Source organism: Malaclemys terrapin, chromosome 4 (assembly GCF_027887155.1).
Source record: "Malaclemys terrapin pileata isolate rMalTer1 chromosome 4, rMalTer1.hap1, whole genome shotgun sequence".
Classification (NCBI taxonomy): Eukaryota; Metazoa; Chordata; order Testudines; family Emydidae; genus Malaclemys; species Malaclemys terrapin.
The window spans coordinates 34,660,188-34,686,941 of NC_071508.1; the positions used below are offsets into that span (position 1 = coordinate 34,660,188).

The window sequence follows — 26,754 nt, forward strand, 5'->3', positions numbered from 1 at the left end:
CGAATTGGTGTCTGGTCTCTGACAGATTGTGAGCTCCGCACGAACTCGGGTGCTGGAGAGGTGAGTGAGGACTTGCTTTTTTACCTAACAGTTGGAGCAGTTTCCCGTATGCTGTCCCTACCTGTATACCTCCTTCCTTATCTAGAGGATCCCTCAAAGGGCAATTCTTTCGACAGTCGATTCCATCCTATGCATCTCTGCTGACATTATCAACAAGAGGGCAAAACAGAGCCAGTTGTTAGGGTAAGTTTTGTGATGCAGACACCTGTCCAGGAAGAACTAAAATTAGAATCCTACCAACAACTCTCAGCCAGGGCCGGCTTTAGGCCAATTCCACCAATTCCCCTGAATCGGGCCCCGCGCCTAAGAGGGCCCCGCGCCCAGTGGCTGGGCCGCTGGGGTGGGGGCAAGTGGCCGAGAATCCCTTCCCTGGCTAGAGGCTCCTTTTAAATTTTTACTCACGCGGCAGCGCTCCGGGTCTTCGGTGGCACTTCAGCGACGGGTCCTTCACTCGCTCTGGGTCTTTGGCAGCACTTCGGCGGCAGGTCCTTCAGTGCCACCGAAGACCCGGAGCGAGTGAAGGACCCACTGCCGAAGACTAGGAGCGCCGCCCAGTGAGTACAAGCCCCACCTGTTTTTTACGTGTTTTTTTTTTTTCAGTCATCCCTGCCGGGGCCCCGTCAAAACTGTTAGAATCGGGCCCCACACTTCCTAAAGCCGGCCCTGCTCTCAGCAGGCTATCAGCTGATAACTAGTCATTACCAATGACTTGTTTCTTAGAAACCTGCAGTTAGATTTTACGTAGTGATTGAGAGGTGAAAGGCTTCCTGTAACACTTCCAGGGCCCTGACCCATCCAGTCCTGTCATATCTATCACATCTCCTCACTATTTCATACTGTGCACCTCTCCTCCCATTTGCTATGCTGTGGATGCCACTTATCTGCCAGTGCACTGAATTTTCCAGATCAATACTTACTGCACAATGTTTGCAAAGGCGGTGAGGAGGGGCTTGCAGTGGTACTCAATGCTATGCTTGGCACACAGCAACTTCACAAGGGGGGCCACCTTCCAGTAATTGTGTCCAGGCATTGTGGGGAAAAGGCTGTGAAAAGAGAATGAGAAGAAGTTTAAATAGGATTCACACCCTTTCCCAGTTCCCCAGATGGATCTCTCCCCTCTTCAGGAACATGGACTGGTTGTCTCCCCCCGCCCCACCATAGGGTTTTTGTTCCTTCTCCAAGGCCTATATCTACAGGTGCCCCACAGAAACCCCATCTTTCCTCAGAAGTCCAAATCAACTAATTTCCCCAGAAGGATCGTATCCCTCCCACTGGGAAATACTCACTAATTCCCCATAGGAATTTGGGCAAGGGCCACTAATTCCCCCCTGTCCTTGGGCAAGGGCCCATACTCACAGATGCTCAATTTGGAAGTTCTGATGCCCAGTGAACCAATCATTGAACAGGGACTGATCCATATTGCATGTTGCCAGGAGCTGGAGGAGGGAGAGAAAAGTGAGTGTGGTCTCATTTCTCATCTCTCTGGTTGGCCGGAGCGAGGGTGCAAACTCTTTCCTCCACTTTTCTCTAACATGAGCAGAACCAGCTGGGAATGGAGACCAAAATCTTTCATTAGCAAGACAATAAGATTGGGTCAGAGTGAGAATGGCATCCTGGGATATGGATGGTTATTGCCTTATCTGGGTCCTGTCTCAGCTGGGAACTACTGCTGTGTGCTCACTATGAGAACCAGCATAGCTCTGTTCCCTTCTTCCCCAACTGGTCCATGTGCCAGGAGAAGGAGAGAGATTATAAAAACTTCCTGACCAGAGGGAGTTCAACATGGTTGCCCCAGATCAGGCACCTTCTTTCAGCCATTTCTCATCTTTACATCCTGCAGTCTCCATGTTGCCCCCAATCAATGCAACTTTCCTCTCCACTCCCATCGCCCACAATGCCACCTATCTGGGTTTGTATCAGGGGGCTTGAGCCAATTAGGGTCCAGACACCCCAAGGGGAGAACAGGGGGCCTGAACTCCAACGAATATATACAACCAGCTGATTTAATTGCTTAATGTTGTTGGGTTTAAAAATGTCAAGGTCTTTTTGAACATTACAAGCTGTTACAAATTGGATGGTCATAAGATATGGATAAAGGTTGTGGTTATGAGGGATATGTATGTATGTACACACACACACACACACACACACAATTAACTGAAGTATCACCTCACAACAGGGCCATGAAACAATCAGGCAGGAAGGTCACCTCCAAAGTAAGTTGTCTATAGGAAACCAAGTGCAGGTATGTATCTTTTTTCCAGCCCAGGAAAAGACAATACTGGACCCATTAAGTTAATTGAAAACGTTAAGATAGGTGGGAATTCCCCTCCACTCTGAATAACCATGAGTCACCCTGCCATAGGGGTGAGGGAAGAAAAACCTTTTAAAATTAGTCTTGGGTCTGAGACTGAGGGGCAGTCTCTAAGTGGGAAGCTGTCTGTGAAACACTGTGACAAGGGTGTGCTGGGGAACTGTTCAGAGGCAAAAAAATAACTTGTATTAGAAAAGGGAATTGGTCTGTTATGAAAGTGTAAAGCCTGGGTTGTCATAGGTCTGTTTTCTGTGTAACTTGTTTGCTTTTCCTTACTATTTCATCTTTGAATCTGTGATTTGTTTCCCCTATTAAACAAACTTGTTCTGTGTTAACCCAAGCAGGTCTCAGGTGAGCAAACTGAGTGGGAGCTGTTTTTATACCTTCGGGAGTGAGAAACGAGAGGGGAAAAGTCTGAGTGTCTGGTAGTTCAGAACTCAGGGAAGGATGGATTTGGGGAAACTTGGGACCAGAAGGGCTTTTGGGGGTCACCTGCAAGGAGTAATGAGGCTGCTGGAAACCAGGATGAGACCTTTATGCTTGTGGGCTGGCTACTGGTGCAAGGGCTCTGAGGCATAGCTGCCTAGCATTAAGGCATCCAAAGGTACAAGGTGGGTGGTGAGAGAAGCCCTTACTGGTCTGGGTGATGACCAAAAGTCACATCCTCCTCCAAGCCATTATATATCCCTCGCTGAGTCCCTGCTGCAGCTATGAGTTTCTTCCTGGCCCCCAATCCCTAGGCATCCCAAATGCTTCCTGTGCATTTGTACCCCTAGCCTGGAATTCAGTTCCACAGAGGCACAGATTGTGAGAGGGGAAGGATCATACCTGGGTAGAGAACCAGTCCAGATTCTTATCGTAATCAATGTTCATTGGGACGTGGCTCATGGATGACACCCAGACAAACCAGATACTCTCCAGGACCCTGTGCAGACAAACAAACACAAGGCAGTCACTGATCCTGTGCCTGCACAAGCCACTAAAACATTCATATTTTCACACACACACACACACCCCTAGCACTACAACAGGCAAGTAACAATCCCATGTACCTAAATCAGCAACTATTGAGTAAAATGTCTGCCTAAACGGTCAGACTCCAGCAGGGGTGCCATTTGGGGGGGCTGATCTAGCCCCCCTGCAAGTTTCAAATCTGAGGTCTGCTCACAGAGCACACCCTAGCCTCAGAAGGAGCTCTTAACTGCAACACAGCTTGAGTGTGGAATGTGATGAGTTCTGTGCTGCTCCCAGCTTCTGCCTTTGGGGCAGGGAGTTTGTTTATAAATAGAGTCGGGGTGATTAACATAACAAAAGGCTCGTCATTAAATTAAATTAAGGATCCTTAGATGATCCTACAAGCATTGCCAGGAACTCCAGTTAAAAGATAGGAAACAAAGGGTTGGAATAAATGTTGAGAATGGAGAGAGATAAATAGTGGTGTTCCTCAAGAGTCAGTACTGGGGCCAGTACTATTCAACATATTAATAAGTGATCTGCAAAAAGGAGTAAACAGTGAGGTGGCAAAATTTGCAGATGATACAAAATTACTCAAGATAAACAACAAGGAGTCTGGTGGCACCTTAAAGACTAACAGATTTATTTGGGCATAAGCTTTCGTGAGTAAAAACCTCACTTCTTCGGATGCATAGAGTGAAAGTTACAGATGCAGGCATTATATACTGACACATTGAGAGCAGGGAGTTAGTTAACTCCAAAGCAAAGAGTTACAAAGGGATCTCACAAAACTGGGTGACCGGGCAACACAATGGCAGATAACATTCAATGTTGATAAATGCAAAGTAATACACATGGCAAAATATAATCCCAACTATACATACAAAATGATGGGATCTAAATTAGCTGTTACCCATCAAGAAAGAGCTCTTGGAGTCATTGTGGATAGTTCTCTGAAAACATCTGCTCAATGTGCAGTGGCAATCAAAAAAGCTAACAGAATATTGGGAATCATTAGGAAAGGGATAAGATAATAAGACATAAAAAAATCATATTGTCTATATAAATACATGGTATGCCCACATCTTGAATACAGCATGAAGATTTGGTCACCCCGTCTCAAAAAAAGATATATTGGATTTTGAAAAGGTACAGAGAAGGGCAACAGAAATGATTAGTGGTATGGAACACATTCTGTATGAGGAGAGATTAAAAAGACTGGGATTTTTCAGTTTGGAAAAGAGATGACTAAGCGGAGAGATGATAGATGTCCAATCATGAATGCTGTGGAAAAACTGAATAAGGAAATATTATTTACTCCTTCACATAACACAAGAACTAGGGTTCACCCAATGAAATTAATAGACAGCAGATTTAAAACAAACAAAAGAAAGTATTTCTTCACAGTCAACCTGTGGAACTCTTTGCCAGGGGATGTTGTGAAGGCCAAAACTATAACAGGGTTCCAATAAGAACCAGATAAATTCATGGAGGATAGGTCCATCAAAGGCTATTAGCTAGGGTGGTCAGGGATGCAACACTATGTTCTGGTGTCCCTAGCCTCTGTTTGCCAGAAGCTGGGAGTGGGTGACGGGATGGATCACTCGATTCCCTGTTCTGTAATTCCCTCTGAAGCACCTGGTATTGGCCACTGTTGGAAAACAGGATACTAGGCTAGATGGACCTTACCCAGTATGGCCATTCTGATGTTCTTATATAGAACCCAGATTTAGCTTCCCCCCACAGTAATCCACTATGCCCCACTCCCCTCCCAGAGCTGAGATAGAATCCAGAAGTCATGACGGGTCTCTCTCACTGCAGAGTTGGTAACAAAGTAAGAATATATATTAAAATTTTAAACCTAACTAGTGTTCTTTAAGTGATTTGCCACAAGATGTCAGAGCATGTTAGTATTAGAGCTGAGTAGGTCTAATATTTGTTTAATTTTCTTTCTTTTACATAGAAATTAGATACAGGGCTCCTGTCACCTAATTGTTAAGTTATCTGCCAAAAAACTAGAGTTTTCAAATGCTTAAGTAGCCTCTGCATTCACAGTTTAAGTTCTTCCCCATACCAAAATGTGAAATAGCGCCCCAGGACTCCAGCAAAACATTTGCATACTCCAGCCACCCAATATTCAGTAAAAGGAACAGCACAAAGGGAAACCATGTATTATTTGAGTCAGGATCAGGGCCAAAGGTGCTGACTCCATTGGTGCTCCAGGGCTGGAGCACCTACAGGAAAAAATAGTGGGTGCTCAGCACCCACCAGTAGCCCTGCTGATCAGCTCCTCCCCCTCCCCCCCAGCACCTCCCACCCGCTGTAATCAGCTGTTCAGCAGTGTTCAGGAGGTGCTGGGAGGGAGGGGGCAGAGCGAGGGTAGGGTGTGCTCAGGGGAGAGGGCAGAACGGGGTGGGAAGAGGCAGAGTGGGGCCGAACAAGGGTGGGAAGGGGCCTTGTGGGAAGTGGTGGAATGGGAGTGGGGCCTGGGGCAGAGCGGGGGTCGAGCACCCCCCCGGGAAATGACAAAGTCAGTGCCTGTGTGTACAAACACAGATTATGAAAATCCCCGCCCTGAAGATCTTACAATCTAATTTAGGATAGCACACAAGTTGATGCATCAAAGAGGCAGAGGGGATGAGTGTAGGAGACACAGGAGAGGCATGTGCATGATTTGCATATTGAAGGTTATTTTGCATGAGACATTTTGCCCTGCTGGTCACCTGCCTTGCTGTTGTGAGCTGGTGATTTACCACAGGCATCCAAACAGCTGTGGGCCTTGTGGAGGAGCTTAAAGCCAAGCTATTTTTGTCATGAACTGAGCATATTTTATCAATAAAACATCTCTCTCCTTTCTTTGAGTGGTTCTTGCTGTCCTGGTCACAGCAACTGCCAGCAGATGAGCGCAGACTTCCTCTTCAGTGCTGTCATTGTTCTCCTGTGTAGTTCTCTGCCATCGTGCCGGGTCAACATAACCTCACTTGGCGTCACACCACAGTCCCCTACTGGACAGATCTACTACTCAAAAATTTGCTTGAAAGCATTTGTTACAGTGATTGCAACTTCCATGCTGTCTCACAGCACAGCAGTCAGAGGGCAGGCCGTCCCTTGAAGGATGCGGAGTCTAATTCCAGTCTCCCAGACAACAGAGTGTTTGCTCTTGTGTTAGAGAGAGAGATGACTAGGTACAGAAAAAAAGAAGCAATTGGGACAATGAGATGCTGGGGGTTCTAGATGATATGAAGGGCCAAAGAGACAGAAGGGAGAGGAAAGTAGAGAAAGGGACAGACAGAGCAAGGCTGAGCAGACGGCACAGCCAAGAGGAGTTGTGGGATCAGTGAACGATACCTGAGCAGCGGATAGAACCTCAGGAGACACTTCATCCCCAGTAAGGGCTCATAAGTGATAAATAATCGGATGTAGAAGCTCAGCATCCAGGCCAGGTCCTGCCAGAGAGGACATGAAGAATAACAAATCATGCCCCTCCCCTGTCCCCACATGGGTTCTAGAAATTGCTGGATTCTGTTATCTTTTTCTTTTCCCCGGGTGACTGGGGTATGACCAGGGGTACCCACCCACAGCACACTTGAAGAGTGTATTGTTTAGGGTTGAGAAACACTGGACTGCAGCTTTGCACCCCCCAACAGTGTCCTGTAGCAGCAGGCACCCTGCTTTGATCCTCCCTACGCATTGTAGTGCACATCCACTAAATAGCTGTTTTATTTATTAACATTTGTGCCTATCACCATGATCAAAGAGCACATTGGAAAAACTAAGAGAGAGCAAACTTTTCCTGGTTAGTGGTTCAGATCAAACAAGTCTCTGAAATGAGAGATTTCCAGAGGCAGGATTATCCACTATTAGAAATGCCCTGCCACCCACATCTCACTCTCTAGGGAGTTCCTCCCTTGGTACTGAGGAATGGAGCTTTCCATCAAAGTGAAGATGCCACGGTCACAGAACAGTAAGTGAGAGGCAGATTCAGAGACACTCAGATCCCAGTTAGTCAGAGCTTTTATAGACGAATAGGGAGCAGGTGCAGAGTTCCTCGAGTGCAGTACACTGACCATCATGCACAGAAAAGAAATTTGGTGGAGGGGGCATCAAAACTTTCTTTAATTTGAAAGCTAATCACAACATTCACTGTGGAGAGATGATCATCCTGACATAATTTAGTAATATCCATCTTCAAATCTGTACACAAAAAGTAATTAATACTCCAAATACTCTGTTATGGAACAGTTGCTACATACTCAGTATAGCACAAAACCACAAATGCAAGGAAATGAAAAACAAACCTACCAGTAAATAGCTGTTTACAGGAACACACCTGGCCTCTATCTCAACTACTGTATTCCATTACATAACAAGCTTTATTGTGCCCCCTCTAGGAATGTTAGTATTCCAGCACCCTCTTCTCCAAACTTCCCTCACCAAACACACTACACTATACCAGAGCCTCCCTTCTGCTCTCTTCCCTCTCAACGCTGCTCCCTGTGGATGTTTAGTGTAATAGCCTGGGTGTTTGGAGGGAATAGTTTGGTAAAGGGGGTCTTGGGTAGTTTGCATCAGTAGGGGGTCAGAATTAAGGTTATGATGATTGTGGTCTGTGGAGATGGTGACCAGAAAGCAGGAGACAATTGCATTATTGTCATGGAGGCAATGAAACCTGGATTTACATGAGTCATTGTTTACCTGAGAACTGATGTCACCCAGGCCAGAACAATAAATCGTGGAAACTCCAGTCCCAGTCCTAACAATAGGAGAGTGCCAGTAGGATAGTGCTAGTATTCATAAAAACTTTTAGCTCAAACTCACAAATCAGGTGATCACTGTGAAATGACCTAGGACTGGATGATCGAGGTGCTAAAGGAACTTTCAATGGTGATAGGGCCATTGCAGAGAAACTAAATGAATTCTTTGCATTAGTCTTCACTGCAGAAGATGTGAGGGAGAGTCCCACATCTGTGCCATTCTTTTTAGGGGATAAATCTGAGGAACTGTCCCAGATTGAGGTGTCATTAGAGGAGGTTTTGGAACAAATTGACAAATTAAATAGTAATAAATCACTGGGGCCAGATGGTATTCACCCAAGAGTTCTGAAGGAACTTATATACAAAATTGCAGAACTACTAATTGTGGTATGTAACCTATCATTTAAATCAGCTTCTGTACCAGATGACTGCAGGATAGCTAATGTGACGCCAATTTTTTAAAAGGGTTCCAGAGGTGATCCCGGCAATTACAGGTTGGTAAGCCTAACTTCAGTACCAGGCAAATCGGTTGAAATTATAGTAAAGAACAGAATTATCAGACATGTAGATGAACATGATTTGTTGGGGGAAGAGTCAACATATTTTTGGAAAGGGAAATCATGCCTCACCAATCTATTATAATTCTTTGAGGGGGTCAAACAAGTATGTGGACAAGGAAGATTTAGTGGATATAGTGTACTTAGATTTCCAGAAAGCCTTTGACAAGGTTCCTCACCAAAGGCTCTTAAGCAAAGTAAGCTGTTATGGGATAAGAGGGAAGGTCCTCTCATGGATTGGTAATTGGTTAAAAGATAGGAAACAAAAGGGTAGGAATTAATGGTCAGTTTTCAGAATGTAGAGAGGTAAATAATGGTTCCTCCCAGGGGTCTGTACTGGGCACAGTCCTATTCAAAATATTCATAAATGATCTGGAAAAAGGGGTAAACAGTGAGGTGGCAAAATTTACAGACGATACAAAACTACTCAAGATAGTTAAGTCCAAAGCAGACTGAAGAGTTACAAAGGGATCTCACAAAACTGGGTGACTGGGCAACAGAATGGCAGATGAAACTGAATATTGATAAATGAAAAATAATGCACATTGGAAAACATAATCCCAACTATATACACAAAATGATGGAGTCTAAATTAGCTATTACCACTCAAGAAAGATTGTGGAGGCATTGTGGATAGTTCTCTGAAAACAGCTGCTCATTGTGAAGTGGCAGTCGAAAAAACTAACGTTAGGAACCATTAGGAAAGAGATAAGACAGAAAATATCATAATGCCTCTATAAATCCCTGGTATGGCCACATCTTGAATATTGCATGCATATGTGGTCGCCCCATCTCAAAAAAAGACATATTGGAATTGGAAAAGATACAGAGAAGGGCAACTAAAATGATTAGGGATATGGAACAGCTTGTGTATGAGGAGAGATTAAAAAGATTGGGACCTTTCAGCTGGGAAAAGAGATGACAAAGGGGGGATATAATAGAGGGCTATAAAGTCTTGACTGGTGTGGAGAAAGTGAATAAGGAAATGTTATTTACTCCTTCACATAATACAAGCACTAGGAGTCACCCAATGAAATTAATAGGCAGCAGGTTTAAAACAAACAAAAAAGGAATTACTTCTTCATACAACACAAAGTTAACCTGTGGAACTCTTTGCCAGGGGATGTTGTGAAGACCAAAACTATAACAGGGTTCAAAAAGAACTAGATAAGTTCATGGAGGATAGGTTCATCAATGGCTATTAACCAGGAAAGGCAGGGATGCAACACCTTGCTCTGAGTGTCCCTAGCCTCTATTCACCAGAAGCTGGGAGTGGACAACAGGGAATGGATCACTTGATTGCCTGATCTGTTCATTCCTTCTGATGCACCTGGCATTGGCCACTGTCAGAAGACAGGATATTGGGCTGGATGAACCATTAGTCTGACCTAGTATGGCCATTCTTATTTTCTTATTAATGTTCGAAGGGTGCAACACCTCATGTGCTCCTGTGTCTTTCAAGGTTCTTTGTACATCCACAGTCGTGATAAGGCAGCACTTACCAGCCAGTCTTTTCTCTGGATTGTCTTGTGGAATGCAAAGTATTGAAAGTAGACAGGAAACAGGAATGGGAGAATTGCTGGAAGAGGGAATGAGAACATAGAGACATTATTAATCACATCATCTAAACATTGACACCACCAAAAAAGACGGGGTCAGCTGCTGTTTAACATCCTCCCTGTTTACTGTTGCAGTAGAATGTATTTCATTATCACAGTAAGATGTGAATACATCATCTTGCTTCTTTCCAAATCCAGAACAGAAATACATATTGCCCTTTTCAGCATCATTATTGAAAATTTTACCACCCTTGTCTGGTAATGCAGCTATACCCTTGCTAAGATTTCTGTTGTTCCTGATATATTTTTAAAATCCCTTCTTCTTGTCTTTAATGCAACTCACCATGGATTTTTGTTCATTGATACCTTTAGCTTCCTTTTTTGAATATCTATTTCACAATTGCTAAAATATAGTCATTTCTCTCGATATCACCCTTTTCCCTTTATAATATATTCTTATTTTTTTATTGCTGCATTTACTTTCTTAACCAGGATGATTTTTTTTTTAAATTGAAGACGCTTTCTTTCATGAATGTGCAATTGTGGGTTTCTTGTGCATATAGTAACATTTTCTAAAACAACTGGAAATTATTATTCACATTGTTTCGTTTAAATTTACTCCCAATAAATTTTGTTTTCAGTTTCATAAAATTGGCCAAGTCCATCTATTACTGGGACTATAATCTATTTGTACATAATGAATGTAATGTAGGCCATGCAACTACTAATTCTTTTTCAAGGAAAAGACGGCATGGAAAGCCTTCCAGTTAGTGGCAATAAATTTTCTCGAAAACAACAAGGCAGACAACTACAGGTTGGTGGTGGAAAACCTCCTCAAGGCATGCAAAAGCCTTGGTTGCAACATGTCACTAAAGATACATTTTTTGCACTCTCATCTAGATTTTTTTCCACCGAACTGCGGAGCAGTGAGCGATGAGCACGGCGAGCGATTTCACCAGGACATTGCAACAATGGAGAAACGCTATCATGGCAAATGGAGCCCATCAATGCTTGCAGACTATTGCTGGACAGTGACAAGAGATGCTCCATTTAATGAATACAAGAGACAAGCCAAGAAGCGCCGAGTAGACACTGAATAGGACTAAACTATGTACATAATAATGTTTTGCCTTTTGTTTCATAATACATTTTATTTATATAACCCTTTTGCTGATTTTTAAAGTGTTACATAAACAGGACAGGTGAAATATTATCATGTAAATCAACCATAAACACATGAAAAGACCTAGGTTTACAATTTATGATTCAAACTCTACTATCTACACAATATACATAGACATAAAATGTAAAAACTTAAATATCTTAGAAACAGTAGCCAATCAGTTGTTTTAATTGTCATATTTGAATTCAGCACATCAAAATACATAATAAATAGCACATTTTATCTCTGAAGCAGACGACTTCTCAAAAATTGTAGACCAGTGTAATCCAACCACACCAGTGTTTTCAGAGCACATTGATAGCGCACCGTCTGTAGCCAGAGATACGAGTTTGTTCCATGGCAGTGCAGCTTTTTTAATGCACTCTTCCAGCCCTTCAAATATGTCACGTCCCATTGTGGTACCCTTCAGTGGCATTAAGGCTAGCAATTCTTCAGTTATATTCAAATTGCAATCCACACCTCTAATGAACACTGCACACTGTGCAGTATCTGATACATCTGTACTCTCATCAAAAGCAATTGAAAATGCTTTGAAGTCTTTTGCCATTTGAATCAATTGTTTTGCACATTATCAGCTAACCCCTGGGAGAATAACATGAAGGGCAAAGGGGTCCAGGAAAGCTGGCTGTATTTTAAAGCATCCTTATTGCGGTTGCAGGAACAAACCATCCCGATGTGTAGAAAGAATAGTAAATATGGCAGGCGACCAGCTTGGCTTAACAGTGAGATCCTTGCTAACCTTAAACGCAAAAAAGAAGCTTACAAGAAGTGGAAGATTGGACAAATGATCAGGGAGGAGTATAAAAATATTGCTCAGACATGCAAGAGTGAAATCAGGAAGGCCAAATCGCACTTGGAGTTGCAGCTAGCAAGAGATGTTAAGAGTAACAAGAAGGGTTTCTTCAGGTATGTTAGCAACAAGAAGAAAGTCAAGGAAAGTGTGGGTCCCTTCCTGAATGAGGGAGGCAACCTAGTGACAGAGGATGTGGAAAAAGCTAATGTACTCAATGCTTTTTTTGCCTCTGTCTTCACAAACAAGGTCAGCTCCCAGACTGCTGGACTGGGCAGCACAGTATGGGGAGGAGGTGACCAGCCCTCCATGGAGAAAGAAGTGGTTCGGAACTATTTAGAAAAACTGGATGAGCACAAATCCATGGGGCCGGATATGCTGCATCCAAGGGTGCTAAAGGAGTTGGCAGATGTGATTGTGGAGCCATTGGCCATCATCTTTGAAAACTCATGGCGATCGGGGGAGGTCCCGGATGACTGGAAAAAGGCTAATGTAGTGCCCATCTTTAAAAAAGGGAAGGAGGAGGATCCAGGGAACTACAGGCCAGTCAGCCTCACCTCAGTCCCTGGAAAAATCATGGAGCAGGTCCTCAAGGAATCAATTATGAAACACTTAGAGGAGAGGAAAGTGATCAGGAACAGTCAGCATGGATTCACCAAGGGGAAGTCATGCCTGACTAACCTAATTGCCTTTTATGATGAGATAACTGGCTCTATGGATGAGGGGAAAGCAGTGGATGTGTTATTCCTTGACTTTAGCAAAGCTTTTGATACTGTCTCCAACAGTATTCTTGCCGCCAAGTTAAAGAAGTATGGGCTGGATGAATGGACTGTAAGGTGGATAGAAAGCTGGCTAGATCGTCGGGCTCAACGGGTAGTGATCAATGGCTCCATGTCTAGTTGGCAGCCGGTTTCAAGTGGAGTGCCCCCAGGGTCGGTCCTGGGGCCAGTTTTGTTTAATATCTTTATTAATGATCTGGAGGATGATGTGGACTGCACTCTCAGCAAGTTTGCAGATGACACTAAACTGGGAAGCGTGGTAGATATGCTGGAGAGTAGGGATCAGAATACAGAGGGACCTAGACAAATTAGAGGATTGGGCCAAAAAAACCCTGATGTGGTTCAACAAGGACAAGTGCAGAGTCCTGCACTTAGGACGGAAGAATCCTATGCACTGCTACAGACTAGGGACCGAATGGCTAGGTAGCAGTTCTGCAGAAAAGGACCTAGGGGTCACAGTGGACAAGAAGCTGGATATGAGTCAACAGTGTGCTCTTGTTGCCAAGAAGGCTAACGGCATTTTGGGCTGTATAAGTAGGGGCATTGCCAGCAGATCGAGGAACGTGATCATTCCTCTTTATTCGACATTGGTGAGGCCTCATCTGGAGTACTGTGTCCAGTTTTGGGCCCCACACTACAAGAAGGATGTAAAAATATTGGAAAGAGTCCAGCGGAGGGCAACAAAAATGATTAGGGGTCTGGAGCACATGACTTATGAGGAGAGGCTGAGGGAACTGGGATTGTTTAGTCTCCAGAAGAGAAGAATGAGGGGGGATTTGATAGCTGCTTTCAACTACCTGAAGGGAGGTTCCAAAGAGGATGGAACTCGGCTGTTCTCAGTGGCGGCAGATGACAGAAGAAGGAGCAATGGTCTCAAGTTGCAGTGGGGGAGGTCTAGGTTGGATATTAGGAAACACTATTTCACTAGGAGGGTGGTGAAGCACTGGAATGCGTTACCTAGAGAGGTGGTGGAATCTCCTTCCTTGGAGGTTTTTAAGGCCTGGCTTGATAAAGCCCTGGCTGGGATGATTTAGTTGGGAATTGGTCCTGCTTTGAGCAGGGGTTGGACTAGATGACATCCTGAGGTCCCTTCCAACCCTGATATTCTATGATTCTATGAAATCCATTATCCTGCAAGCTACCGTATTGGCAGACAAGCTTATGCCTTCAAAAACTTTCTTCCTATCAGGACATAACATTTTGCTGGCCTTCATACGCCATTCTTTTACAAATAAGCCTTCTGTAAAAGGCGCGAAATGGTTGTCTGCCGTCCGTTGCTTTCATGCAGGGAGGGAGGGAGGGGTGAGGCTGTACCCAGAACCACCTGCGACAATGTTTTTTGTCCCATCAGGCACTGGGCTCTCAACCCAGAATTCCAATGGGTGGGGGAGACTGCGGGAACTATGGGATAGCTATGGGATAGCTACCCACAGTGCAACGCTCCAGAAATCGACGCTAGCCCCGGAACATGGACGCACACCGCCGAATTAATGTGCTTAGTGTGGCCGCATACATTCGACTACAATCTGTTTCCCAAATTCGAATTATATAAATTCGGATTAATCCCGTAGTGTAGACATACCCTTTATGAGGTAGAGCTTTAACTGCTTGATTGCCAACACCATGGCATAACATTCTCTTTCAGAGGGTGGAGATGGATAGCAGGAGAGATCACTTGATCATTACCTGTTAGGTTCACTCCCTCTGGGGCACCTGGTACTGGCCACTGTCGGTAGACAGGATACTGGGCTGGATGGACCTTTGGTCTGACCCAGTATGGCTGTTCTTATGTTCTTATGTTCAATGACAGAGTAATTTTGCTCTGTACATGACAAATTTTTGCTCAGGAAGGTGATTGGGTGTTTTTTGTTACCTTCTCCTGTCTGCATCAGTATAGCACCAGGACTGATGTCAGAGGCATCTGTACAGTACAAATATTTTTTCAGTCAGAGCTGGCCAGTACAGGTTTCCCAGACAAGAGTGTCTTGATCTTATCAAAACCCTTTTGGCATGCCTCTGACCAAACCACCTCATTGGGTTGGTGCTTTTTACACAAGTCCATGATGGGGGATACAATGTCGTTGAACTCACACACAAACCTTCTGTAATAGTTTGCTAGGCCTACGAATGATTGGACATGCCATTTAGTTTGGGGCACAGAGGCCAATTTACAATGGCTTCTGCTTTGAGAGGCTCAGTGATATTTGTTCCCCTCCAACCCGAAGTCCTAAATAAGGGACATTGGCTGCTCCTATTTTGCACATAGAGGGTTTTATGGTTAGACCAGCCTCTTTGATCTGTCAAAGCACAATTCCCTGGTGTTGTTTATGATCGTCCCATGAGTCACTGAACACGGCTATGTCATCTGTGTATGCCCTTGCAAAATTTTGTTAACCACTTAACACTTTGTTGACCAGTCTCTGGAAGGTTGCACCAACATTGACCAGACCAAAAGGTAACATTGTGAATTCATAGAGTTCTATGGCAGTGATAAAAGCGGATTTTTTCTGTCCATCCTCATCCAGAAGGATTTGCCAGTAACCTCAAGTTAGATCAAAAGTACTGAGGTGTTTGGCTTTGCTCAGTATATCCAGCACGTCATCAATCCTAGGCAAAGGGTATGCATCTGGTACTGTAACAGCATTACATTTTCTGTAGTCCACACAGAATCTCACAGTGTTGGCCTTTTAGGGACCAAGACTACAGGGGATGCCCAAGAGCTGTCAGACTCCTTAATTACTCCCAGGTCCAACATATTGTGTATCTCTGTCCAGATTTGTTCTTGCACCTTGTCAGTGACCCTGTAAGGCCTGGAAGGGGGTGGTTGTATCCTTTTTGTAAGGATTTTGTGGGTTAACGTGTGGTTTTCCTGGTTTGTTGGAAAACACCTCATTGTATCCTCATAGCACTGATAACACTTCCCCCCTTTCAGTTGGTGTTAACTCACTGCAGATTTCAATGCTTTCCATGGTTGAACCATCTTGGCATTCAGCCATTAAATCAATGAGGGGACGTGCCTCCGTTTCCCCTTCCATGTAACAGATCAGGTTTATTATGGCTTCCCTGCTGTGATAGGCTTTAAGCCTCTTCACACGTACAAGCTGTGGGACAGCATCATTATGGGGCTTTTTAATTTGATATGTGTCCTCATTTGCCACTTCCACTACCTCAAAGGGTCCCTCCCAAGAGTTTTGCATCTTATATTTTTTCACCGGATTAACACCATTACCAAATCCCCATGTGTTTACATTTTTGTCATGCATCTTGGGGTACCTCCCTGTATGCATACAACAGAAATGGTAATAACTCATCCCAATTTTGGCCCCTTTTCTTGGTATACATCCCTAGCATGGATTTTAAGGTCCCATTGAACCTTTCCACTAAGCCACTGGCCTGTAGGTGATATGGGGCAGTTTTAAGCTGTTTCACCCCACACAACTTCCATAGCTCGTTGAAAAGTTGTGACATGAAATTTGCTGCTTGATCAGATAAAATCTCTCTAGGGAAACCCACTCTGCTGAGTATAGTGAGAAAGGTCCTAGCCACAGTCTCAAATTCAATATTAGTCAGAGCAACTGCCTCAGGGTACCTGGTGACAAAATCCACTACTACTAAGATATACCTGTTCCCTCTCTGGGTGGGATGCTGCATAGGGACCACGATGTCCATCACTACCCTTACAGGAATGCTTCCTGTATCATGGGTAAGGGACATAGAGGAACTTTCTGAGGTCCTACAGGTCTCACAATACACAAGACCTGCAATAATCTTTTACATCATTCTGTATTCCTGGCCAGTAGAAATTTCTCTTTAGCCTGTCATATGTTCTCTGTACCCCCAAGTGAGCAGCAAAAGGACTATCATGTGCTAGCTGCATTAATTCCCCACGGTGTTGGCTGGGTGCAATCAACTGCTTAAAGGGCTGCCTCGGGCTTTTGTTCTTTCCCACAGGAACGTCTCTATACAATTTCCCATGCTCCTCAAAAAACTTCTTCCCATCCCCCTTGGCTGGGATTCGCTCTAGAACATATTTCTTTACGCTCTCTAGGGTGGGGCCAGGGTTTTGCAGCTGAGCAAAAGACAGACAACTAACAACTAGGACAGCATCCTCAGTCACAGACATTTCCTCCGCCCTTTGCCCTGAGGGTATGCTGTCTTCCTCAGGCATGGAGGAGGGGTTGGGATGAACTTCATCCCACCTGAAAGCAGGCTGCTACCTTCTGCTGCAGGAGAAGCAGAGAGACTTTCTCCATTCCCCTCAGCAGTTTCAGGGGCCTCAACCCCTTCCTCCAGGAACCCAATATATTGGCATGATATATACCAGTATATTACCTGGCCAAAGGGTAGAGATTGTGGGGGATGGGTGAAACCAGATTCCCCGTGCCACTAGTTAAAATCCACGTGGCATAGGAAGGTTTGGAAAGTGATCTGATTGTAGGAGTAATGGACATGCTACTGGGGAATGACTTCTACCACAAGGCTAGGACTGTTAGTGTGGTGGCCTGTAGCAAAAAGGAATATCGTATTGGGTCCCCACAGAACTTGCTAGGTAAGATGTGGGTGTTCCTGTCTGGTTTCCCTCCAGGGCCTCTGTGCTGAGGACAGCTGCACTAACATGGGCTAGTGGGAGCTTACTTTCCCTCAGCTTGGGCATCTACAGCTACTCAGTGGAATTACAGAGGTAGCACTTTCTGGGCTCCTCTGTCTTGATAGGAGGTTTGGGATAGGAATTACCAGTAAGGGGATTTTTTGGGGAGGGGAATGTCTGGCCTCCCAAACCCCCTCCTTCTTGCTAGGGATAAAACGGGACCCTCCCTTCCCACCAGGCGTAACCCCCTCTTTTGGTGATTTGCTTTCAATAGATGCCTGTGTCTGTTCAAAGGTATCAGCCAGAGATGCCATCTTGTCCACAGACTTTACATTTTTGTCCCATAGACACTGCTTTACATCTGCCTTATATGCCTAGGAAATGCTCTTGAGCAACAAGACCAAACATTCCCCACAGCTTGTAACACCTTTGCCCCTCACCCATTTTCCCATCAATTCTTTCATTTTGTTCACATATTCCCCATTATTCATGCCAATATTCCTCTTTCATGCCAATATTCCCTCATTATTCATGCCAATATCCCTGATACTTGACAATATCCCTCTTAAGATTCCTAAATTTAACTCTATATGTTTCAGGGGTAATCTAAAACCTTTGCAAAACAGTATTTTTGAATTTATAATAGTCTAAAGCATCCTCAATGGGCACTTCATTCAATACATTTAGAGCTTTATCAGTTAATTTCACAATCAAGGTAGGAACTCTCTTGGCGTAAGGGATTTCATGCACTGCACACAGCCTTTCAAAGGTAGTCAAATATTCAGAAATATCATCTGCTTCATTATATGAAGGACATAAATGGTCCCAATTGTGGATTTTTGGAGTGGTGGGGATCGTTGGGGTTGGTGGGTTCTGGTTCTGCTTCTCTAGGAGGTCCAGTTGGTGTTTTCTATCTCTTTCTTTCTCCTCAGATTCTCTAGCTCTTAGTTCTGGGGCCCTTAGATGTGTTTGTTTCTGGTTCGGGTTCTCTCTTTATCTTTTATCTTGAGATCCTTTAGCTCCAATATTCTCTGGGGCTCCCTTTCGTATTCTGCAACCTGCAGTCTAAACAGCTCCAGCTTCACAGTGGCTTCACTGCCTTCACTCATTTTCCTGCTTTTCTGTCCCTCCTTCCCTTTCCTGAAATAAGCAAACAGAAAATAACAAACTGGTGCCTCCTCCTGACTGTCCTTAACCACCACACCTGTATTGTGTGTTATACCCTTAGTCCCTGTGCTTGGAGAACATAAGTCCACCAGGAATATCTGGTGGGCATTGCTGAGTCGCAAGGTGAAGCAATACCCCCGGGGTGTCTCCTGTGAGTGAGTCACTGAATTGTAACTCCTCTGCTGGACAATGGCTGGTGATGTCTGTTTGACACCTGCCCGGGCATTGGTTACCTCACTTGCTATTGTCTTTGAGGGAGCTAATATCTGGCTCTTCCCAAACCCACAACATATTTTGGTGACAACCATACAACACAATTCTCATAACTTCATATGCATTACTGATATACATATTTAGTTGGAACAGTGGGTTTCGAAGGAACATAACCTTTCTCATGATACTTACAAGGCATGCTTTATGTGCATGTGACGGGGTGGGAGAGACCCCGTCCACTGCTCTTGGTCTCCAGGCCATGAGACCTAAGGGCAGGAGTCCATAGAGATGCCCTGATCCACAGGGTTTTAAGGCCCACTGGCTGGAGTCTATGGAATTGCCTTGCTCCACAGGGGAATAGGGTCATGTGACCCTCGTCTGGGGGATAGCCCTTCTCTGCCGGGCAGTAAGGCCTAGCGTCCAGAGACCATAGGAGTACCCTGGGGTTTGCAAGGCAGTAAGACCCGATGGCCAAAGTCAATAGAAATACCCTGGGTCTACAGGGCAGTAAGGTGTAGCGGCCAGAGTCATTAATGATCCCCTGGGCTCGTCGGCATCCAGGTCTAGCAACCCGAGTCGATGGAGATACCCCTGTGGGCGGGGCTGTATGACCTAGTGGTTGGAGCCAACAGGGTCACCTTCTGGGCACAGCTGTATGGCCCAGCGGCCAGAGTCAAGAGTGTGGCACGCTGGGTGGGGCTGTAGGGCCTAGCAGCTGGCGTCAATAAAGTCATCCTCTGGGCAGCATTGGATGGGCTAGTGGCGGGAGTCAATAAAGTTGCCCTCTGAGCGGAGCTGTAGGATCAAGTGGCTGCTTGGGGTGGGGAGAAGTGTGGGCCGCCTCCCAGGAGGGGGGTGGCGGCCAGGTAGGGAGACCCAGGCCCTCCTGCTCCAGGTCCCAACCCAGGGCCCTTGCAGTAGTGAGTGAGTCCGCCACTGGGTCAGCTGGTATCCATCCACAACACACTGACCCGCCTGAGGACAATGACTTGTCCCCACCCCAGGCTACTTGCTACCTTGTCACTCCCGTCTGTGATCTGTGCGTCTTCACTGTCTCTGGGTTCTTCGGCCGGTGCAACTCCCTGTAGCCCGGACCTCCCTGGGGTATCCACAGGTATCTGGGTGTCCGTGTGGGTCTTGGCGCCTCTGGCTTCTGCAGTCCGGGGCTTCAGTGGTTCCTGGGCATGAGCCAGCAAGAAGCATCCTTCATCTCTGGTGGTCAGCCCAGACAGAGCCAGGCTGCTCCCTCTTATACTACTGCTACACCTGGAGCATGCCTGGTAGGGACTTGGGGGCGTAGCTTCCTCTACCAACAGTGAGGAGTTAACCCTGGGTGAGTTCACCCCATCATACACCCTCCCCCTCAAGAGGGCACGTGGTGGGGGCTCTTTCTTTCTCCCCTCCCCTGCTATCCTAAAAAACAAATTGGCATTGGCATGCACTTTCCCGGGGTGATGTAGTACCTGAAAGTCGTATGGTTGTAGGGCAAGATACCAGCACATGATTTGTGGGTTTGTATCCTTCATGCTATTCAACCATCAGAAAGGCGTGTGGTCAGTGATCAGTCGGAATGTATTTCCTAACAGATAATACCACAGAGCTTCTATGGCCCACTTAATGGCCAAGGCTTCTTTCTCAATAGTTGAGTGCGTCTTCGGGGTCTTTGGGTTCCCTCTTATACTGCTGCTACACCTGAAGCATGCCCAGTAGGGATGTGGGTGTGTGGCTTCCTCTACCCACAGTGAGGAGTTAACCCTTCCCAGTCCAGTGCGGGGTGAGTTCACCTCGTCACTGTAAAGGCACGGGACTCACCCCTGCGGTTCAGTAGCACAAAATATGCTGAATAAATCATTCAATGGGGGGTTACAATGTAATGATTAATGTAGTACACTGACTACAGTGGGAAAGGGAGCAGGCTCTTGTAGCTCATTTGCCCACAGTATCTCAGGAAGAAAGCTCTAGTACGTGTCTCCCTCTTTTACTAGATTATTACTGTGAAAACTCCTGAACTCTGCAGCCAAGACATGATGCCTTTGTTAAGGAGCTATAGCAATGATCAGCGCACTCCTCAGGGAAAAGACGCACCTGCACTTTTAAAGATTATTTCTTCATTTCTGCAATTTAACACTTTTTCCTGCTTCTTAAAACAACAGGGCATTCATGTATTTTTGTCAAATACAGAATAAATTAGTTAGAAGTTAGGCCGTGCTAGTTGTGTCTTGCAGTTTACTTCAGTGATTGATTGTGGAACTTGTGTGTAGAGGGAAGGGGAGTTTGGGCTTGAGCCTGAGTCTGAGGCTGGGCTTACAGTGCAGTGCAGACGGACCCTAAGTTCCTTTTCCATTGTCACACAGGAAGTTGTCGACTGAGCAAGAAATTGAAACTGGGGTCTCCAGAATCACGATCGAATCCCTCCACTATTAGACCATCCTTACTCTACTGCTTGAGCTAATTTCTCACCTTCAACTGAAGTGTCTGGTGCCAGTGAGACAGAGATGGTTCCAGGGTCTTGAGCAAAGCAATAAAAAAGGGGTGGCTCCCCCTACCACAGCAGAGCAGGCTGGAGAATGCAGGCATCAATGCCGTCACCGCTCTGATTCAAAGCAAGCGCTCTACCATTTGAGCTAATCCACCTGCCAAAAAAAAAGGCCCTAATCTGATGTCATCCCATTGCAACCTGTTGCTTGTATCTGAAATGGCTGTAGGAGGTGTCTTTCTCTGGGGCTGGCTAACTCAGACTGTGGTGCTACTCACATCAACATTGTAGGTTTGAGTCTCTATGCTGGTTACTAGCTACCTGTAGACAGGCTTTGGCCTCTCGTTCTTGCTCTTGTCCATGACTGCTATGGGCAAAGGGCCAAAAGAAGGAGGTGGCCCAAGTGCTCCCCAGGGAGCAGGTGAGAGCTGTTGCCCCAGCTCTTAGAGAGCCCTGACCTGCCCATGTTGTTCCAAAGGCCATAAAGTACCCTCAGCGGCCTGTTGCTCCTCTCCAAAATGACCAAGGAAGCAGTACTTCTGGTGGGCCAGCTAGTTCAGTAGAGTGTGGTTCTAGTGACCCCTGCAAAATCCCACTGCCTCCAGCCTTGTTCTCCATGACCCCCAAGGAAATGGTGACTATATCCAGCCTTGCTCTCCATGACATTGTATAAACCCACTGCCTCCAGATTCACCCTTATTGACCCCCTCCATGACCGTAGCTGCCTCCAAAGATTTATTTGTTGACCCGTTTTTGGTTCCCACTACATAAAGCCATACTCTGTTGGACTCCAACTGTTTTCAGCTTCACCCTCAGTCTGTAAGCAAGGATTGGCCTGTCTCCCAAGGTCTGTGAGAGTGAGGGATCGTCCTTCAGGAAAGGTTGTACAGTCCTTGCTTACAGACAGCCCCCCAACCTGAAGCAAATACTCAACAGCAACTACACACCACACAACAAAAACACTAACCCAAGAACCTACCTCTGCAATGAACCCCACTGCCAACTCTGTCCACATATCTATTCAAGGGACACCATCATAGGACTTAACCACATCAGCACACTATCAGGGGCTTGTTCACCTGCACATCTACCAATGTGATATATGCTATCATGTGCCAGCAATGCTCCTCTGCCATGTACATTGGCCAAACCGGACAGTCTCTATGCAAAAGAATAAATGGACACAAAGCAGACATCAAGAATTATAAAATTCAAAAACCAGTCAGAAAACACTTCAACCTCCCTGGACACTCAATAACATACTTAAAAGTGGCAATTCTTCAACAAAAAAACTTCAAAAACAGACTCCAATGAGAAACTGCAGAACTGGAATTAATTTGCAAACTGGACACCATCAAATTAGGCCTGAATAAAGACTGGGAGTGGATGGGTCACTACAAAAACTAAAACCTAATTTCCCCATGCTAATTTCCCCCTACTGTTACTCACACCTTCTTATCAACTGTTTGAAATGAGCCACCTTGATTACCATTACAAAAGTGATTTTTTGTCCTGTTGATAATATCCCACTTTAATTGAATTGTCTCGTTAGAGCTGACCCCCCCCCCCACTGGATAAGGCAACTCCCATCTTTTCATGTACTGTTATATATATCTTCCTACTGTATTTTCCAGTCCATGCATCTGATGAAGTGGGTTTTAGCTTATGCCCAAATAAATTTATTCGTCTCTAAGGTGCCACAAGTATTCCTCATTGTTTTTTCTGATACAGACTAACACGGCTGCCACTCTGAAATGTAGGCAAAGTTAATGAGGCCACTGTCAGCAACTGGCATTGGTGTACTAAGGACCTCTGCTTATTTATTCTGGGTAGCAGTGGAGGTCATTTGAAAAGTGAAATTAACACACACAAATTCATTTGGAGTTTACATAATGTAAAAACAATAAGGAGTCTGGTGGCACCTTAAAGACTAACAGATTTATTTGGGCATAAGCTTTCGTGAGTAAAAACCTCACTTCTTCGGATGCATAGAGTGAAAGCTACAGATGCAGGCATTATATACTGACACATGGAGTTAGAGTGAAAGTTACAGATGCAGGCATTATATACTGACACATGGAGTTACTACTCCCTGCTCTCCATGTGTCTGTATATAATGCCTGCATCTGTAACTTTCACTCTATGCATCCGAAGAAGTGAGGTTTTTACTCACGAAAGCTTATGCCCAAATAAATCTGTTAGTCTTTAAGGTGCCACCAGACTCCTTGTTGTTTTTGTAGATACAGACTAACACGGCTACCCCCTGATACTTTACATAATGTCAAGTAAAGATCATATTTTATTTGACTTCACAGAGTGCAAATAAGTCTGGTCCTGACTACCCTAAGGCCTGGTTTATACTTGCAAGTTTTTTTGCCAAAAGGTCAATGAAACAGCAGAGGAGTACACACTGCAAAGTCACTTTTTGCCATGAAACTCCTCAGTTGCAGCGCTGTAATAAAACCACCTTGAGGAAAGTGATAAGGCTTTTTGTGCAAAGGTTTTAACAAAACCACCTCAAGGAGAGTGATAAGGCTTTTTGTCCAAAGGTTTTATTGCCAAAGTGCCAGTGTAAACACCTTGCTTGCTTTTATCTTTGTAATTGGCCTCCAGAGGTGTCCCACAATGCCTGCAGTGACCACTTTGCTCATTGTTTTGAACTCAACAGCCCTGCAGGCATGATCTCCTCCCCTTTCAAAGCTCAATTCTGACAGCCAATGCTGTGCTGCTCTGTTCCGGAAAACAAAGAGCAAATCAGGGGTTGATGTCTGGGTTTTCCCCTCCCCTGCCTCAGGACTGGTTGCTTTTGGTGGTTGTCTGAACTTAGGAGACAGCATGCCACCGACACACTCACTCTCCCCCAACACACACTGTCTGTCTCTCCCCCTTACACACCTGCTCCCTGTCATACACCCTTCTCCCCACCCCACTTCAGTTGAAAAGCGGCTGACAATCTAGTAGGATGCCCGAGGAACGATGGGATTGAGAAACCTGCATCATGTGACGCTGTCCTTGCCCCACGAGGCACTGCAAACCCTTCCCAAAGCACCCTGCTGCCATTTGCATGGTGGGATAGCTACCACAGTGCACTGCTCTCTGTGTCATTGCTAGTGTGGATGTGCTCCAGTGACACAAGGAGCTGGTGAGCACATGCAACAGCAGTTTTAATTAAAGCACTTTAATAAAAGTGGTATAACTTTTGGCGAAAAAACTTGGCAGTGTAGATGTAGCCTTAGGATCTTCCACCCTGGAAAAGAGAGAGAAAAACTCCCGCCTACCATCTCATAGCTACTTTGACCTTAATTCAGCAAAGCACTTAAGCACCTTTGAAGTCAATGGGATTTTAGCACATTCTTTTGTGCTTTCTTGAATCAAGGGTTCTGTTTTCAGGGAGTCTTGAAAAGAAGCAGTCAGTGCAGAAGAAGTCTATATTTACTAGCTAATCTAACTGCACCAAAGAGAGTCTCCCTGAGAACTGATCTGTTCCTTCCCCTGGACATTTCCTAAAACAAGCAGCAGAGGAGACTCTCTCTCAGAAGGTGCTGAGGGAATTGGCTGATGTGATTGCAGAGCCATTGGCCATTATCTCTGAAAACTCTGGGGATCAGGGAAAGTCCTGGACGATTGGAAAAAGGCAAATATAGTGCCCATCTTTAAAAAACGGAAGAAGGAGAACCTGGGGAACTACAGACTGGTCAGCCTCACCTTAGTCCCTGGAAAAATCATGGATCAGGTCCTCAAGGAAACCATTTTGAAGCACTTGGAGGAGAGGAAGGTGATCAGGAACAGTCAACATGGATTAACCAAGGGGAAGTCGTGCCTGACCAACCTGATTGCCTTCTATGATGAGATAACTGGCTCTGTGGATATGGGGAAAGCAGTGGACATGATATATCTTGACTTTAGTAAAGCTTTTGATAAGGTCTCCAACAGTATTCTTGCAAGCAAGTTAAAAAAATATGGATTGGATGAATGGACTATAAGATGGATAGAAAACTGGCTAGCTTGCTGGGCTCAGTGGGTAGGGATCAATGGCTTGATGTCTAGTTGGCAGCCGGTATCAAGCGGAGTGCCCCAGGGGTCGGTCCTAGGGCTGGTTTGGTTCAACAACAGGATGGATGGCAGGAGAGAGATCACTTGATCATTACCTGTTAGGTTCACTCCCTCTGGGATACCTGGCATTGGTCACTGTCGGTAGACAGGATAGTGGGCTGGATGGACCTTTGGTCTGACCCAGTATGGCCATTCTTATGTTCTTATGTTCTTAACATCTTTATTGATGATCTGGATGATGGGATGGATTGCACCCTCAGAAAGTTCACAGATAACACTAAACTGGGGGGGGAGAGGTAATATGCTGGAGGGTAGGGATAGAGTCCAGAGTGACCTAGAAAAATTGGAGGTTTGGGCCAAAAGAAATCTGATGAAGTTCAACATGGACAAGTGCAGAGTTCTGCACTTAGGAAGGAAGAATCCCATGAACCGCTACAGGCTGGGGCCTGACTGGCTAAACAGCAGTTCTGCAGAAAAGGACCTGAGGATTACAGTGAATGAGAAGCTGGATATGAGTCAGCAGTGTGCCCTCGTTGCCAAGAAGTCCAATGGCATATTAGGCTGTATTAATATGCATTGCCAGCAGATCGAGGGAAGTGATTATTCCCCTCTATTTGGCACTGGTGTGGCCACATCTGGAGAGCTGCATCTGGTTTTGGGCCTCCCACTACAGAAAGGATGTGGACATATTGGAGAGAGTCCAGTGAAGGGCAATGAAAATAATCAAGGGGGCTGGGGCACATGACTTATGAGGAGAGGCTGAGGGAACTGGGCTTATTTAGTCTGCGAAGAGAAGAGTGAGAGGGGATTTGATAGCAGCCTTCTACTACCTGAAGGGGATGTGACGTTGCAGTCTATAGGATTTTATAAAAATATGCTAATGAGTGAATATAATGTAACTGGAATATGCTTCATGCAGAAGGTCTCTTGTTAGGTATCATTACAAAGCTTATAATTTACTGAGTGTGATCATCCTATTGGTATAAATGTACCACTCTTGTATCTGAACCTAAAAATATAAAATATAACTCTGAAGGCCTATTGTAATTATGCAAAATGTGGGCCATTAATGGTGGTTTGGAATCTTAATGACTCCCATTAACCAGGACAATTGACTGCAGATGGTTCTGTTTTACCTGTAAGTCTTCCTATATACCTGTATGCTGGCAAGTGAGTAATGAAGTCTTACAGTGACATGTAATCATGTCACCTGAACTGGAATCCAGCTTTAACCTAGTGCTTTTCCATTGAGAAAGCGGGGGGGGGAATCCAGAGGGACAAAGGATTCCCGCCTTATGCAAAAGATA

The 26,754-nt window shown here is 45.1% G+C and overlaps 1 protein-coding gene across 1 annotated transcript in view; it reads right to left on the reverse strand.

Annotated features, from left to right (window-relative positions):
* LOC128837443 (acyl-CoA (8-3)-desaturase-like) overlaps nucleotides 1–26,351 on the reverse strand; it is a 34,643-nt gene extending 8,292 nt beyond the window's left edge. Inside the window, exons 1-5 of the mRNA XM_054028646.1 lie at nucleotides 25,100–26,351; nucleotides 10,142–10,218; nucleotides 3,203–3,299; nucleotides 1,417–1,496; nucleotides 978–1,103 (exon numbers count right to left, since the gene is read on the reverse strand). Of these exons, the coding sequence (XP_053884621.1) occupies nucleotides 978–1,103; nucleotides 1,417–1,496; nucleotides 3,203–3,299; nucleotides 10,142–10,218; nucleotides 25,100–25,120 (401 nt within the window). The 5' untranslated portion in view covers nucleotides 25,121–26,351. The remainder of the gene's footprint in view (nucleotides 1–977; nucleotides 1,104–1,416; nucleotides 1,497–3,202; nucleotides 3,300–10,141; nucleotides 10,219–25,099) is intronic.
* Between the last annotated feature and the right edge of the window lie 403 nt (nucleotides 26,352–26,754).